The sequence below is a fragment of the Sphaeramia orbicularis genome, chromosome 1 (assembly GCF_902148855.1).
Source record: "Sphaeramia orbicularis chromosome 1, fSphaOr1.1, whole genome shotgun sequence".
Lineage (NCBI taxonomy): Eukaryota > Metazoa > Chordata > Actinopteri > Kurtiformes > Apogonidae > Sphaeramia > Sphaeramia orbicularis.
In genome coordinates, this window is record NC_043957.1 from 2,087,614 (window position 1) to 2,105,644 (window position 18,031).

Genomic DNA, 18,031 nt, shown 5'->3' on the forward strand with positions numbered 1-18,031 from the left:
CCCTGAAAATTTCATCCAAATCTGTCCATAACTTTTTGAGTTATGTTGCACACTAACGGACAGACAAACAGACAAACAAACCCTGGTAAAAACAGAACCTCCTTGGCGGAGGTAATCAGACATGACTGGCTACAGCAGGGCTGTCAGACTCATGTTAGTTCAGTTCCACATTCAGCCCAATCTGATCTGCAGAATAATACCAGTGAAAAAAGTACAATTACATTAGAATAATGTTTATATCTGCATCATTTCCTTAAAAATCTGAACAACGTGAACAACTTGAAATGTCTTAAGACAAACAAGTGCAGTTTTAACAATATTCTGCATCAGTTTATCATTTACACATGTGCGTTACAACTTACATTACAATTACAGATACACATAATACTGATAAAAGTACATTTACTTTTCTTAAGACATTTCACGTTGTTCATGTTTCTTCAGGTTATTCACTTTTTTTTGCAAAAGGATAGTTTGTTAATGTAAATATTTTCATGAAATTTTACTTTTTTACACTAAAACAAAGGTAAAATCTGCAGTTGTCATTATTTAGAGGTTTTTATGACACGTTTTTTCTGGTCTGACCCAGTTGAGATCTAATTAGTTTATATGTGTCTTTATGGAACCTGAAGTAAAATGATTTTGACACCACTGATTGTTAATATCGTCAGTATAACTTTTGCATTTCACAAATTCATCCTACGGGCCAGATTGGACCCTCTGACGGGCCGGATTTGGTCCCCGGGCCGCATGTTGGACACCTGTGGCCTAAAGAGGAACTTTTTAGTGAGATATAAGAACTGATTTTTAGACAATAGATCTGGAACATCTGACCAAGGCGGACGTCCATCCTCCAGGACTCAGGCTGTGCTCCAGGTCTCTGCCTGTTAAAGGAAGTTCTTCCTTCCACTGTCAGCAGTCACCAGTGTTTGTTCCTGGAGGATTCTGTTGGTTTCTATAAACTGTCTCGAGAGTAACTGGCTTGAGAGTCTGGTTTGGACTGGCTCGATATGCTAAGTGTCATGATATAACTTTTGTTATGATTTGGCGCTATGTAAAAGAAATTTGATTGATTGATTGATCATTTTCACTTGTTCCATTGGCAGATTTTTTTGCTTGAATTAAGCAAAAAAAAAAATCTTGAATTAAGCAAAAAAAATTCTGCCAATGGAACAAGTGAAAATTATCTGGGTAACACCTTGAAATAAGGTTTACCTGATCTATTAACTATAAATCAGTTCTTATATCTCACTGAGGAGTTCCTCTTTAGGTGATTCTGTCTGATTTTAAGTGTGATGAGATATTTGGACTAGAAATGAGAAAAATACACTTGGTAAGATTTGGACTTTTGCAGCATACTTCCACTTGTACTTGTATTTGTACTTTTACTGAAGTGCTAAGCTTCAGTCCTTCCTCCACCACTGCTCACTGGTGTAAATCTGCGTCCTGGAGGTACTAAATAACGCTGCTAATCGGTGCTGAATCCTCCTGCAGATGGACTCACCCTGAGTTTTCTCCCAAAGACGATGACTTTCCCTCGTGTCTGCTCCTTCCTGAACCTCCACTCCACCAGGTTCTGGCCGTTCTCCCCTGGCAGTGTCATGTTGCGTCGGGCTACAGTTGGATTTGCGGCACCTGGAAATGGATATTAAAAAATACATGAGTACGGACCATATTTCACAGCGAAATAAAAATCAAATCTACAAGGCATTTGAGTCGGCTACTGGCGAGACATCTGCAGCGAGTTAAGAGTCAAACGAAGCCTTCTGGACATAGACTGTCTGAATACTTGGACGTTGTGCCGGTAATGGCTGTGAATTCTTTGCCCTACAGTCTGTATTTCCATAGCTGCACATACCACAAGTCTGGATCTGTGTCGCTGTCGTCTACGTCGGTGACATTTCACAGGTCTGCGTCTTTTAATTAATGCTGCATCTTACTCAGTATTTGGCTGAAGGTAACTTACTGAGACGTCATAGATGGATAATTGGTGCCATGTGTTGGTAATTAAAGGCTGTGCATTTGCCATTTGGCTGAATTAATTCACCTAATTCATCATCTGGAAGAACGTCTCCACTTATATTAATTTTCATATGTTATCACTGGTAGGATATCAATAGTCATGTTAGTTTTTGTGGAATTTTTTTTTTTTTTAATTCTTTGTTTATTTGGAGAAGCACATGTTACAAAACTTCAGTTACAGGTATAGTTCAATTTCTACATGTCAACTGAAAAAATGCTTATCCAAGGTTTTTTGTCATATAAAGAACATATAAAATAAAGAAAGAAAAGTGGGCTGGAGGAGAGAGCTGACTCCACTGCTTCATCGTTTAGACAAGACACTTAAAGGTGTGTATGTTTACATCACTCTAAACAGAAATGCTTCACATGTAAAAGTATTCACATCACCGATGTGTTCATTTCACATCTATTAATAATTTAACCCTTTCATGCATTAATTGTGAGAACCTTAGTCAAGATTTTTTTCTTCAGTGTTTTTATTCCTCCTTAGGCATGAAAAAATACAATGCAATAGTTTTTTTTTTTTATCTGTGGAATTACAAAAATATCCATGCATTTAATTTTTGAAGTAAAGAAACGTGTTTAAAACCCAATATCAGAGAGGGATACGAAAACAATGAAATAAAAACATGTTTAATGCTGCTAATCTGATGTCTTCTCACATTTTAACATATTCTAATGCTAGTAATTCCTCACTTCATTGAGATAATGTGCAAAAAAAAAACTTTGTCGAACAAATAATTGATTTCCACTCAAACATGTTAGTGCAGATCAGGTTTATCAAGAACAGCAAAGTTACAGTAATGGTCTGAATGTCAGGATATGAGATGATGCGTAAGTGTCCACTGTGTTGGCTGATCTGGAACTAAAACAACTAAACCCATGAATATACAAGAGAACAGCTGGAGAAGAACTGACCACTGGAGTGACCTGTGCATGAAAGGGTTAACATAGTTTGTCCATTTTGACCAAACAGTGAAAAAAGATTCCTTTTGACCCTCAAAACAAAATGTCAGTTTCTCCAGAATGTAAACGTCCTGTACCATGTCCATCCATTCTTCTGTTGTGGGTGCTTCAGGCTTTAACCCTTTTCTACTGATAGTCTGTTTACTCGCTGCCAAAAGCATTAACAACAGGTTTTTTTTTTTAAAATCTTTCAGAGTCCAGTTCTCACATGAAATATCTCCTAAGTATAGGGCTTCACATTTACAAAGAATTTTTTCAGTAAAAATGTTATTTAAATGTTCACACAGCTGATCCCAAAATGGTCTGATCACTGGACAACTCCAGAAAATACGATAATGATGGCGTTCTTTGTCCCACAGAGTGTCCAACAGGTGTCTCCACTGCCCTGAGGTTTTATCTGGGCAGGAGTTACAAAAAAATCTAACAACACTTTTCCAACAGAATTCCCTCCAATTGTTGGAGCTTGAGGTCATCCATTGCAGTTTGAGGATCTTTTCCCATCTGTCAGCTGACAGAACTAGAGTTCCTTCTAGTTTTTGTGGTATTTTATACACTGCTGCTAGTTCAGTAACTCAGAGTAAAGAAGTTAAACTAAAGATCCTTTAAACCAGGGCTGTCAAACATGTGGCCCGGGGCCCAAATGTGTCCCACCAAAGGTTCCAATCCGACCCCTGGGATGAATTACCAAAAATTCCACAGTCCAGGCTGTGGAACTCATTTTAGTGTCAGTTCCACATCCAGACCAATCTGATCTACAGTCCAATAATAACAGCAGAAGAACCCACACAAAAGAAGGACTGCAGATTTACTACTGGGGTTGATGGAAAAAATAGTATTACATTATGTCTGTAAATAATGACAATTTCAAATTTGTGTCTTTGTTTTAGTGCAAAAAATCACATTGAATCATGAAAATCTTTCCATTTCCAAACTCTCCTGTACCAATAAAATGTGACTAACCTGAACAAATGTGTCCAACCTGAAATGTCTAAAGAAAATTAAACACAGTTTGAACTCTTTTCTTCCAGTTCCTCAGTGTTTAGTGTCTTTGTAGATCTGATCCAGAATGCACATGGACTAATGACAAGTGGAGGAAGAAGACTGAGAAAATTGCTCTTATTTTTCTTAAGAAATGTCAGTTTTTTCAGGTTATTCACATCTTTTTTTTGTTTGGATAGTTTATAAAAGTAAGTATTTTCATAATTTAATATTTTGGGGTTTTTTTCGCACTAAAACACAGACATAAATTGTCAGTTGTCATTATTTCTGGGTTTTTCTGTTCTTATTTTATTGGTTAGGTCCACTGCAGATCACGTCAGACTGAATGTGGAACCTGAAAGAACAGGAGTTTGAGAACCCTGACTTAAACATTCATGCCCCGTCTGCACTAATGTGGATATTTAGCAAAACAGACATTGTTAGCTAAGTCATCCACTATATGGACAAAAGTATGTGGACACGTTTGAATTCAGGTGTTTCTTTTCTAACAGGGGACTCTGATACAAAACAATAATAACTAATGTCAGAATACAGTTTTATATTGGGAGAAATATCATTGCATTGGTTAGTTTGGTTTAAATTTGTTGTGTTTGCTGAGATGGTTTTGACTTCATTTCTAAAACCAGCCCTGGTGGTCTTATGTCAAACGTGCGGCGGTGCTGGATGTATTACTCATCTGACTTCCTTGTGCCGCAGTGCCCTTCATACTGTAACGGGCTTGTCCACCGCTTTCTTCCATCATCATTACACTTTACAGGGTAGTTGAAGTGCTCCCATACATGCAATTTAGATGATACAGGAGGCGTTTCACATCCTTCATCTCCTGAACACACACTGTACCTTCACACTGCAACGTCACATCCAGATTTAGGGAATTATTAGGTGTTAGGGCTGGGTAAAAAAATCAATTTAATCTATCTTAGATCGATTTTGTTTTAATTTTGCGTAATCGATTAAAAGTGGATGAGATCGATTGTTCAGAGCAGGACCGGGAGTACGTGGAAGTGCGGCCGGCTGCGTCTTGCGAACACCTGACGGCTCTGGTGCGGAAAAGACGCGGAGGAAGGGTGGGAAAATTCCTCGGCTGGAGCTCCTCCCGCCTCAAACTCAAACTGGAACCCACAGTGTGAAGGGACTGGGCCCCCGGAGGTTCTCCGAGGAGAGTCGCAGAAACCGGTCGTTCTTGGAATGATAACTTGGATGAATAGTAAAGCGACAATGTCCGACTGCTACGCTACCTCACCCCCCCCAATCATGGAGCGTGTAGCATGGAGTGAGTAGAAGCCTCCAGCCATAAAACAGAATAAAGACGACAGAGAAGTCCGTTCTGAGCCGCTATAGCTGGGCTGTCAAACTCATTTTAGTCTCGGGGCCACATTCAGCTCATCTGATCTCCAGTGGGCCGGACCAGTAAAAGAACAGCATAATAACCTAGAAATAACGATAACTCCAAATTGTTGTCTTTGTTTTAGTGTAAAGAAAAAAAAAATTAAATTATGAAAATACTTACTTTTCTAAACTATCCAAACAAAAAAAATATGTGAACTAGAAGCACTTGGAGAGCGCAGACCTCCGCCAAGGCTGATCAGTGGGCCCCCACGTGGGCCCCCCCACCCCTGATCACCCCCAAAAGTTAATCATTTCTTCCTTATCCCATTTCCAACAAACCCTGAAAATTTCATCCAAATCTGTCCATAACTTTTTGAGTTATGTTGCACACTAACGGACAGACAGACAGACAGACAGACAAACAAACCCTGGCAAAAACATAACCTCCTTGGCGGAGGTAATAACCTGAAAAAACTGACATTTCTTCAGAAAAATCAGAACAATTTTCCCAATCTTCTTCCTGCACTTGTCATTAGTCCATGTGCATTCTGGATCAGATCTACAAAGACACTAAACACTGAGGAACAGGAAGAAAAGAGTTCAAACTGGACTGAATTTAATACAGACATTTCAGGTCGGTCAGATTCTTCAGGTTATTCACATTTTATTGTTAGTGGATAGTTTGGAAAGGTAAATATTTTCATAATTTAATGTTATTTTTTGCATTAAAAGAAAAAAACTGAAGATGTTGATTCAAGATTTTTTGCTAAATTAAAGATTTTTTGTGCTTAATTCAAGATTTTTTTTGGCTTGATTCAAGATTTTTTTTTTTTAACTTAATTGAAGATTTTTTTTTTTTTGCTTAATTCAACATGCCTTCCTTAATTCAAGCTAATTTTTATTTATTTTTTTGCTTAATTTAATTCAAGAGAGTGGAATTTTTGACTTTGTAAATTCATCCCATGGGCCAGATTGGAACCTTTGTCGGGCCGCATGTTTGACACCTGTGCACTATAGAAACATGGGAATGTTTCTTATTTCAGAGCACATTCATCTACTTCCTGCTGAAATGTCACATTCATTTCCTTTCTAATATCAATATTGATCCCAGTATTGATGTGTTGCATGACTGCAGTACTCAAATAATCAGGTTACAACTCAGAATTGTACTTTGGTATCACTAAATTAATCTGAATCAATCAATTAATACTGAATCGAATCGATATTGGATTGAATTGAATCGTGATTGATCGATTCAGAACCTTATGAATCAAAATCCAATCGATTATGGAAATTGGCCATGATACCCAGCCCTATTAGGTGTTATTATTACTTAAAATAAAACAGTGGCTGGAAAACGACATAATTAAAGTTGATGAAGCACGTTTTTCATCTGTTATGCAGCTTATTCTAAGTGCAGGCTGATCATGCAGTCAAATCTATCAATAAATATAATAAAATAAAATAACTGATGAGATATTACGTACACCAGGTGCCAAAACTGGACCGCCAAAGGTTCCAGTCTGACCCATAAGATGAATTTGCAAAATTAAAAAATGACACTGCAAATATTAACAGTTAATGGTGTTGAACTGGTTTTAGTTCAGGGTCCATGTTCATACCAATGGGATCTCAAGTAAAATAATAGTGTGAAAACCTAAAAATACTGACTAATTTTCTTCTTGGTTTAATGTGAAAAATAATATCACATTTTGCCTATAAATAATGACTACTTTTTCACAGTTTTAGTGCAAGAAAATAACATTAAATCATGAAAATATTTACATTAACAAACTATCCTTTACAAAAATTAAATGTGAATAACCTGGAAAAATATGAAAAAAGAAAAACAAGTGCAATTGTGACAAAATTCTGCCTAAACGTTTTGTGACTTTGTAGATCCAATCCCATAATCTATAAATTATAAATTGAGGCATAATATTGTTAAAATTACACTTATTTTTCTTAAGATATTTCAGTTTTTTTCAGGTTATTCACATCATAATTTATTTTTTTGCATGAAAACAAAGATACAAATTTGGAGTTGTCATTATTTACAGGTTATTATGTCATTATTTTACTGGTCTGACCCACCGGAGATCAAATTGTGCTGAAAGAAAATGAGTTCGACACCCCTGACGTACACCACCCAAGCTCTATTCGGTAAACAAACTTTAAAAGTAAAGTGATATTCTGCTGTGATTCTATTATATTTCCTGAAATGTGCCCAACAGCTCCAAAGCCAGCGTGTCCTGATTCCAGCTGGACAAGCAGTGGTTGGGTCTGAACACAGAACAGTATCACTGATAGCCCCAGCTGATCCTTTTCACAAACAGAGGCGTCCTACAGTGTTTACCTGCTCAGATTAGCGCTGCCATCACAGAAAAAAAGGCCTCGGAAACAGCACGACACATGACACTGAGCTGAAACCATTTCTGACAAAATAATGCATGAGCATCTTTCATTTTATGACCTTTGACCTGCGGATTCTGCAGAGAAAAACAAGCGGAGTTTGAAGAGTCCGCCTCCGTCCTTTTTGCCTGTTTATTAAACTGAACATTGCACAGACATGGTAATAACAGAAGTTGATTATGTGTTTGTCTGCTTTTACAAAACACGGTCCAGAAATTCTCCAGGCTGTTGACATAACAGACTATGACTTGTACTTAATAATCCAAAATATTAGTAATTCCTTGGGTGACAGCTCGTTCCCAGGTGCAAACAATATCCATTAATAGCAGATTTAAATTAATTCAACATACTGTACTTTCTGGACTGTAAACCGCTACTTTTTTCTTAGCTTATACAACGATGCAGCTTGAGTCAAGGTTCTAATAGTTTTGGATTTTTCATTATAGTTTAGTTTTATTTAGTTTTGACTTTTTTTTCTCTAATTCAGTTCATTTTAATTTGTTTTTAGAGCAGGTTTGCTAGTTTTTATTAGTTTTCCCTACATGGACACCTGCAGCTTATAGCCAGGTGTGGCCTATATTCAGGTGCGCCCTATAGTCCGGAAAATACGGTAATTTCCTCTATTTAATTTACAAATCATATAGATGTTCATTAAAGCTCAGATTAAAGTTGAGGGTTATTATATTAAAAACTGAAAAAACTGAAGAAAAAGTGACTTTTTAGTCAAGTCTGTCATGAACTGAACATAAACCCAGTGTGTCCATCCACTGTCATTGATCCAACTCCATGGGTTTGACTGGAGAATCAGTGTTGGAGAACAGGGCCAGGACCAGTAAAATCATGACTTCATAACCTATAAATAATGACAAATACAAGTTTTTCTTTTTGTTTTAGTACAAAAAAACCCCAATTAAATTATGAAAATATTTACATTGAAAAAAAAAAAGATGTGAATAACCTGAAAAAACAGAAATTTCGTTTGAAAAATTAGTGTAATTTGAACACCATTCTGCCTGGATGTATTATTTCTACATGTACATTTACACACAGTGTTCCATAAACATTTGGTAACAGGCAGAATATGGTTAAAATTTTAGAGTTTGGAACTAAAATGTGAACAGTTTCTCCAATATTCCATCTGTTATCATTAACACAACTCCAGATCCCAGTGGATCCATAAATGCACCAAACATTTAGGAACAGACAGAATATTGTTCCAACTGCACATTTCAGGTTGTTCATCTGTGTGTTTATTTATGTATTTATTTGTATTTTATTGTGAAAGAATAGTTTTGTAAATGTAAATATTTTTACAGTGTAATCTTTTTTTTTTTTTTCACTTAAATTTTTTCCACATAATTTTTCACAAGGAAAACTTGTCGTTGTCATTATTTATGGGTTATTGTGTTGTTATTTTTACTGTAGATCACATTGGTCTGTATGTGGAACCTGAACCAAAAGGATTTGTTCAACCTGGACTGTTCAGGTTCTTTTATGCACTTTCATCACCGTGGGCCGGAATGGACCCTTTGGCGGGCCAGATTTGGCCCCCGGGCCGCATGTTTGACACCTGTGCTGTAGAAGATGATGGTGTGAACCCTGTAACCTCATACCTGCCAGTATATGGGGCTCGGTCTGGTAGTGCGTGTCCATCCCGTTGGCGTAGATAACCCTCAGGGAGTGGTCGTTCCCCACCTGGTAGCTGTTTCGAAGCTGGTCTGTGTGAAGAAGAAGGAGCCACAGACACAATTATATTAAACACAGCCCAGAAAAAAAGAAGAGCGAAAAACACACGGTTTAACCCTGATGTTCGCACAATGTAGCATTTATTCAGAAATACGGGATTAAAAATGTATGTAGGACAGACAGAGAAAGGAGAGTAAGAACGTGTAAGAGAGATAAAAGGATAAGTGCAAGGAGAGAAAACATTACAATTAATTTCCGTGGGCAGTGTTTGAACCTGCTAATGGAGCACAGAGCAAGTATTAACATCCTGCAGCCTCTTTTAATTAGGTTCCCCTTGACCTCATATGGGACTAATGGCTCTGAGCTGGAGTCTGCACATGTGAGAGGCTTTGTGAGCTGCACACTTTCCCATCAGAGCGTGGGCTGAAGGATTTCTGATAAAACTTCCATTTGCAATCTTGCCCATCGTTTTGCACAGGCTCAAGCAAATCCATCTATTCAATTGACGCCGCTGATTTTTTATTTATTTATTTTTTTTTAGCAACTCATCAGGCCGCTGGTATCTGGAGAGCTTCCATTGTCACATCTGTCATCTGAGGTGTGACTTATTTTTGTTTTAATGTTTCACATTTTATTGCAGCGGAGCCCAATGGGATAGTTTTCCCCCCAATGCAATTATTTTCTGATCTTCTTATCGTTTAAATAAGTTCAACACAATTTAACTTTAAAAAACTTTTCCCCTGCTCTGTAAATCAGTCCAAATGATAAGACAAATGCAAAAATGAAAGGTGAGATTACGCGTCATACGATGAAGATTTATCCATAAAAACCTCCTTTGCGGAGTCTGTTGGTTCCTAATGGATATGCTGATGATCTTCTACTTCTACTTCATAAATATGTAAATACATATGGCTGCTAAATAAGCGGGGGGACTATTTCCTCTTGCAGATTAATCCATTATTTGCTACTCTAGTAAATACGATAAATCACTACCTGCAGAATGTGTTAATCCAAATTTGACGTAAAGGCAACGTAAACGGCTTGGAAAATCCACATTTTTGAGGCTTTACAGGACGGGTGTCAAACATACGGTTTCATGGGTCAAAAGCAGCCCGCTAAAGGGTCCAATCCGACCAATGGGATGAATGTGAAATACAAAACTAACACTGAAGATATTAATTATTTCAGTTCAGGTTCCACATACAGACCAATATGATCTGAAGTGGGTCAGACCAGTAAAATACTATCATAATAACCTATAAATAACAAAAAAAGAAATGAAAAACTACAATTTTTTCTCTTTGTTTCAGTGAAAAAAAGTTAAATTACATGAAAATGTTTACATTGTCTTTTTCACTATCTACAATTTTCCACAAAAAATGCTAATAACACGAAAAAAATATGACCTGAAACCTGAAAATAAGTGTATTTTTTTAAAGCGACATTCTGCCTGTTACTAAATATTTTATGTATTTGTAGATCCACTGTGATCTGTACGTTGTAATGCACATGTGTAACTGATAAACTGAGGCACAGTGTTGATAAAATTGCACTTATTTTTCTTAAGAAATTTCAGGTTGTTCATGTTATTCAGATACTGAAGAATACTTTGCAAGTGTAAATATTTTCATGATGTAATTGTACTTTTTTTCACAGTTATTTTAATGGTCTGGCCCATTTGAGATCATATTAGACTGAATGTGGAACCTGAACTAAAATGAGTTTGACTCCCCTTTGACAAGTGCAATTTTACCAATATTAAGCGCATTTTCACCAATATTGTGCCTGTTATTAAATGTTTTGTGTATTTGTAGATCCGCTGCAATCTATAAGTTGTGATGAATATGTGTAAATGAGAAAATGAGACATAATACTGATAAAATTGTACTTGTCAAAGGGGTGTCGAACTCATTTTAGTTCAGGTTCCACATTCAGTTGAATATGATCTGAAATGGGCCGGATCAGTAAAACAATAACTGTGGAAAAAAAGTACAATTACATCATGAAAATGTTTACATTTACAAAGTATCAGCCAATAAATAAATAACATGAACAACCTGAAATTTCTTAAGGAAATAAAGTGCACTTATTTTTCTTAAGACATTTCAGGATGTTCATATTTGTTCAGGTTACTCACATTTTTTGTGAAAGATAGATTCATGTAATTTTCCTTTTTTTTTTTTACACTAAAACAAAAAGAAAACTGTGGAGATGTCATTATTTATATGTTATTATGATAGTATTTTAATATTTTTTTGCACTTCTTCTGCTCTTGAGTGCTTTTTGTGCTTTCCCTTGTTGGACAAATAAATAAAGGCATATCTTATCTTATCTGCTCTGATCCACTTTAGATCACATTGGTCTGTACGTCTTTCATTGTTAATTTCTTCAGTGTGATTTTTGCATTTTGCAAATTCATCCCGTGGGTAGGGCTGTTAAAAAATATTGGTTCTGCAATATATCACGATATTTCATTTCACAATACTGTATCGATATTAAAAAGTACTGTATGGATATTTTTAGGTATTTATTCAAATGCAGATATTGGGGGATGATCATTTTTGTTTTTTGTTTTTCTTTATTGTTTATATTTTATTTATTCTTATTTCACACTCTTTTATTCAATAACGTTGGTTCCTTTGTTTGGATTGAACTCTAATCCTGTTCTGATGTTAGTTGTGAACTAACAGAATCTGAACATTTGAACAGGATCTGAAACTGGAATGTCTGGAAAACAGAATTTCAGTTTGAACACAGGAACATTTGCTGATAGAACATTAGATCCTGTTGGGATCAAATAAACATGTGTTTAGTATTTGTGCAGATTTATGTTGTAATTCAATTCTTCAAGGAAATAATCATTTAAAAAAAGAAACAAACAAAAAACTGCCTTTTTAACATTATCATGATATATTGTGATATATCATACTGTGATCCTTGTATTGTGATTTGTATGGTATCGCCAGATTCTTGCTGACACACAGCCCTAACTGTGGGACAGATTGGAGCCTTTGGGGGGCCGTTTTTTGGCCCACAGGCCGTATGTTTGACACCTCCCCTCCGTCTGTGAAAAACCCCAGCCCTCTACTGGAGCCTGTTTTCTGTGTCTGGGATAAACCTGGACCTGATATGATTACATGGTACCTAAGCACTGCACAGTTTAGATGCTGGCGAGGAGGTGAAATAATAAATAATGTACATGAATGGATGAGGGGGAACGCTACGCTCGTCGATGGCTTTGAATAACTTATTAGATTGGGATCGATGCTGCTGTGCTGTGCAGCAGAACGCGCTCTGTTTCAGCAGTTGTTGCCGTTACTGTTCGCCTCACACTCCCAAACAGATCACTGCCGGCCACTCGAGGCCTCGCATCAAGCGGCTCATTAGTTCACATTTAACAAGGGCATCGGGGCTAAATGATTGTTTTCCCTCGCCGTTTAGGCTGCACGTCTGACATGAGGGATGATGAGCGTGGTGGAGCCATCATTTTCCTTCTGCAGCCTCTATTAAAGCTTATCGAAAGGCGTAAGCCCTTTATTAGGCAAGTGACTATTTTTGGTCATTTCTTGTATCTACAGTTGTGGAAAAAAATATTAGACCATCAAAGGTCATTAAAGACAATGGTTATGGAATCCAGTCCTAACCCCATGTGTGTGTCATGTGACTAAAACAGACAGAAAAGAAAACATGGAATGCATAAAAGCACTGTTTTGGTCAGTACAATGACACAGATACTGATGGAAGAACTGAAGGGATTTGGGTTTTTATCCAGAAAACATGTTAAATGCATAGATATCAGCTCTGAAATTAAACTATGAGACATTTTAGTTGTTTTCATTATATTTTTCCAAACAAATGGACCTTTAGTTGGACCAGGCATTAAAATGAACAAGAAACTGAAGAAAACAAGGGGTGGGCGAAGAATTTTTTTCCGCGACTGTACGTCACTGAAACAGTATGTATATCCATTTATTACAAACATGAACTGTTCTTAAGAGAAAACAAATGGACAAATAATTACAGTTTTTAGTTGTTTACAGGAAAAGTTGGGTATGACTTTCACAGGCAAAAAAAGTTGTAAGTCAACATAAAACATCTCCATTAGTTCATGTACTTTTCTTTCTGCGGTTACACTGTGCACTGTTTAGAAAAGAGCTGCAGGCGTTATTGCCATTTATGTGTATATCAAAGCTGCAACTCACAAAATCAATGTAAACAACATCTTTTCCCATGCTGTTGCTTGAAAAAAAAACCAAACAAACAAATATTAGAAGGATGGATCAGTGAGTGTGTAAAGGCCGGGCTGTTTCACACTTTGTCGATCATAGAGTCAAAGGTATCGGTGCAGAGGGAGGAATATGAATAACCTCGACCAAAAGAAAGTTTTCCCGACACTTTCTGCAAAAGACCGCAAGAAAGTAAAGCTAAGTGGAAGAAATATGTTCTGTTTGGCACATTTTAAACCACTTTTGTCCATATAATGTATGACGAGGCTAATGATAGTAGAATATAGTGGGTAGGACTTCAAACAGGATCATATCAGATGGAAATGATGCAAAGTTTTTATATTACACAACATATTACTTGCATATGGGGTAGTAATTGTGATTATCATTAAAGATAACTGATCAAATTATGGAAAAAAAGGCACAAAAATACATTTTTGCTTAGTGAAATAAAATAAAACAAGGCTATAACTAAAAAAAAGAATAACTAAATGCTAAATTATTGACAACATAATGTTTCGTCAATTTATTTGATCTATACTTTGAATAAATTAGTAAAACACACTGTTGTCTCATGTAGATGCTTGTTTATGTGTTCTATAGTGAACATATTTTATCATATATAATGACCTTTTTCAGTTTCTTCCATAATAGTTACCCCAAAAACACAGAATGACTGAAAACTAGAAAACTGGAAAAGTAACAAAAAAACAAAAACAAACCACAGCTGTTTGTGTCCGACTGCAGTGGAAGCTCCTCTGCTCCTAACATGACTCCCATTAAATGCTCAAATCTGTTCAGTTGTTTTCATTTCATTGACTCCAAATGTGTTGGAACACGTTCATCTCTCAGACCAGTTGGTTCAGAATCAGTTTGATCCCAGATCAGTGGACTGGATGTTGTTCACTTCTCCTCCATTCCCGTGTCTGTGTTTGTTCATTCCATCTCTGCTCAGTGCATTTGTCCGCAGACGCTCAGCGTCCATGCACTTCAATGGGACTGAGTGGAACTGGTTTAAAACCACTACAAACTGGACCAGCACTGGACACATGACACCTGTTGTCCCGCCCCCGGACGCTCGGCGTCTCTGGGGGTGAACGGAGCTGTGGGCGGAGCTCGGCCGGGCCGGACGCCAGGCTTCCACGTGCTGATTGGAGGACGGGTCCGAAGGCTGAATGCGGTTTGATTGACAGCTGTTGTCAGATCTGCTCCTTCACTGACACAGTTCAGTTTAATACCGTCACACATTCTGCTGTGAAACCACACAAACCAAATGAACTGTTCATTATCTGACCTGAAAGAAAACACAACCACTGGACTAACTGGGTTACATTTAACAGAATTTCAGTGTTTACTTGGTATGATAAGGTCACTGAGCATTTTCTGAAAAAGGAACGGAGGACGAATTTATGTTTAAATAACTGGACTTTTTTTTTTTTGATGTAAGCTGACAGTGAGCTTCCCCTGTCTGAAAGACGAGCAGCCGACACTGAACCAAACACATAGTAAATCTGGTTCTATTGGATACTGTGCCATTTTGTGGTGTAAAATGCCCTTTAACGTCTTGTTTTCCATGGGTTTCCTCTGTGCACTGCAGTACCTGCAGCTCCTCGTACACTCTACACCTGGACAGAATGTGTTCAGAATGAGGTTGGTCACGTTTCAAACATGTTCAGAACTGCGTGTGGTTCAGATCTGGGACACAGCCATGGCGTTCAGGTCTGTTTCCCACTCTAAAAACAGCACATATAATCACTCATTCTTAATGTGTTTACTCTAATCTCAGCTGCCGGGTGACGGAGATCAACCTGAAATCCAGATCTCTTAAATCTCTTAAATTATGTTTAACAGCAGGTTTGCGTTTATTCCCTTTTTTTTGTTTTTTTTTTCTTCGAACAGCTTTGACTTTTATATTCCGACACATGTCTGCATTATCAGCCTGTTTTCCACTGTGACTTATTTCCTTATAAATTACAGCGGCTCTTAAATGGTTTAAGCGCAGTTTTTTTTTTTCCATTTCTGTAAAATGATGAAACTGCCGAACGGCACACACAGCCTTCATTTCCACAGGGACAGTGTGTTTCAATTACTAACACAGAAGAAATGAAAAAGTGACAAACACACTAAGGCTGTTTGTCGTTCACACACACACACACACACACACACACACACACACACACACACACACACACACAGATGTTGTGGAAGTGCCTTACCCTGAACCAGCGTGTAGAAGGAGTCTATTGATGACAGGTTGGTTGTTATGGAAACATCCTCATCCCTCCCTGACGTTTCAATGTCCACGGCAACGGCCCCTGACGACATGTCGCCGTGGAGATTGGTCACCACTCCGGTGGGGAAGGTCACATTAGTCAGACGACCCTCGCTGTCGTAGCTGCAGAGGACAGCGAGGATGCATTAGCTGCTATTACAGTAATGTGCTTTATGGTTCCGCAGACCTTTAGGTGTCCATTTTCAACACCGCCCCGGTCCGACTCACACCGGACTGATGGGTTTCCCAGGCTGATTCCCAACGCGTCCTGATGCCATTTGCTCTGAAGTGCTTAAAATGATGTGAAGTGGTACAGAAGCAGGTATGAAGCTGAAGGAGCCGCTGGTTTGACACTTTATGGGTAAAACGAAGGCATCAGGATATATTTTTATGTTTCAATGAACATTTGTCTTCAGTCTTCTGAGTTCATTTGGTTTCCACTCGCAGCTAAAACACTGTACGTGTCTTTACTCACATATATTTTAACACTGAACACACATTTGATTTTCAATTCAATTAAAATAATCAATTAGTCAGTTTGTAAAAATGGTAAGCACAGTCCACATCTGTTTCAAAGATTCAACTAAGTTTTATTTGAGGTGGAAGGAGAGTTTTTTTGGTTTATATTAACTAATGTTTATGATACTGTTTCCATTGCATTTTTCACATTAGTATCCATGTGAAGCAAATACACCATAAAATGAGGTATGGTATTATTTTACTAAAATGGACTTTTTTTTTTTTTTTACATCTAAAAACTCTCAAGAAAAAATGTTACATAAAGTCAGAGAAATAAATGAAACAGTATACTTTATTATTATTGTTATTATTATGTTGCTTTGATCCCAAATTTCACCTGTTCAACATTCACAAAAAATAAATTTTTTTTGACCAAAAATTCAAGCTCGGCAAATTTTTTTAAAATTTGAAGTCGCCAAGAAAAAATACTGAAAAATGACTTGGCCACGCCCCTTTAAAAATCTAAATACATTACGCGAATGGGAGCCCTCCCCAAATGTTTTTCCACGTCCAAACATGAAACTTGGTACAGACATAGCCCATGGTAGGACAAGTAAAAAATTACATTATTATATTATATTTCAATGAACATTTATCTTCAGTCTTCTGAGTTCATTTGGTTTCCAATCGCAGCTAAAACACTGTACGTGTCTTTACTCACATATATTTTAACACTGAACACACATTTGATTTTCAATTCAATTAAAATAATCAATTAGTCAGTTTGTAAAAATGGTAAGCATAGTCCACATCTGTTCCAAAGATTCAACTAAGTTTTATTTGAGGTGGAAGGAGATTTTTTTTGGTTTATAACGACATAGAGCTAATGTTTATGATACAGTTTCTGTTGCATTTTTCACGTTCGTATCCATGTGAAGTAAATATAATATACAGTGAAGTATGGTATTATTTTACTACACTGGACATTCTTTTTTAAAAATCTAAAAACTCTCAAGAAAAAATACTTCAAGTCAGAAAAATAAATAAAACAGTATACTTTATTATTATTATTATTATTATTATTATCCTCACACCTTTAACCACCACTGAGTGAAATTTACTGTGAAAACATTCTAAGCTGTTTGACAGAATCATTTCCTCTAAGTTCAGGAAGTCAGTCTAACTTACAGTAGCCTGCGCTGAGCTTAAATGTGATTGGTTAATATGATGTATGCCGCTGTCACTAAGCAGAAGAAAGAAAATAAGATACAAACAGAAAGAATGCAAGACCTTGGAGTTGTCCTGGGAAGTTTTAGGGAGTTGGGTTGTGCTGTATCCTGTGGTGTCGTTAGAGACAAAGTAGCTTAAAAACATGCAGAACTGAGAAACTGACAGAGGAAACATTCGTATGTAGGCCTGTGGTTCCAAAGAGAATGAAAACTGAAGAGCTCTCACAGGTGTCTGATAAACTAATAGAAGACTTATGGTCAGTATTAGAATCAGTGTTAACATTTACCACATGTACGCTGCACCAAGCACCACACACCACTAGAGGCACATCTGGACCCATCCCAGACAGAGTCGCACCGGTGAGGAATGGTCTCTAAAACCGCACAGTGTATGGACGCCTTTACTCAGTTCTCCTCAGTTTTTCCAGAGT

The 18,031-nt window shown here is 37.2% G+C and overlaps 1 protein-coding gene across 1 annotated transcript in view; it reads right to left on the reverse strand.

Moving 5' to 3' along the window:
* tenm3 (teneurin transmembrane protein 3) overlaps nt 1-18,031 on the reverse strand; it is a 776,142-nt gene that overhangs the window by 64,808 nt on the left and 693,303 nt on the right. Inside the window, exons 43-45 of the mRNA XM_030128911.1 lie at nt 15,857-16,035; nt 9,342-9,446; nt 1,505-1,635 (exon numbers count right to left, since the gene is read on the reverse strand). Coding sequence (XP_029984771.1) covers nt 1,505-1,635; nt 9,342-9,446; nt 15,857-16,035 — 415 coding nt within the window. The remainder of the gene's footprint in view (nt 1-1,504; nt 1,636-9,341; nt 9,447-15,856; nt 16,036-18,031) is intronic.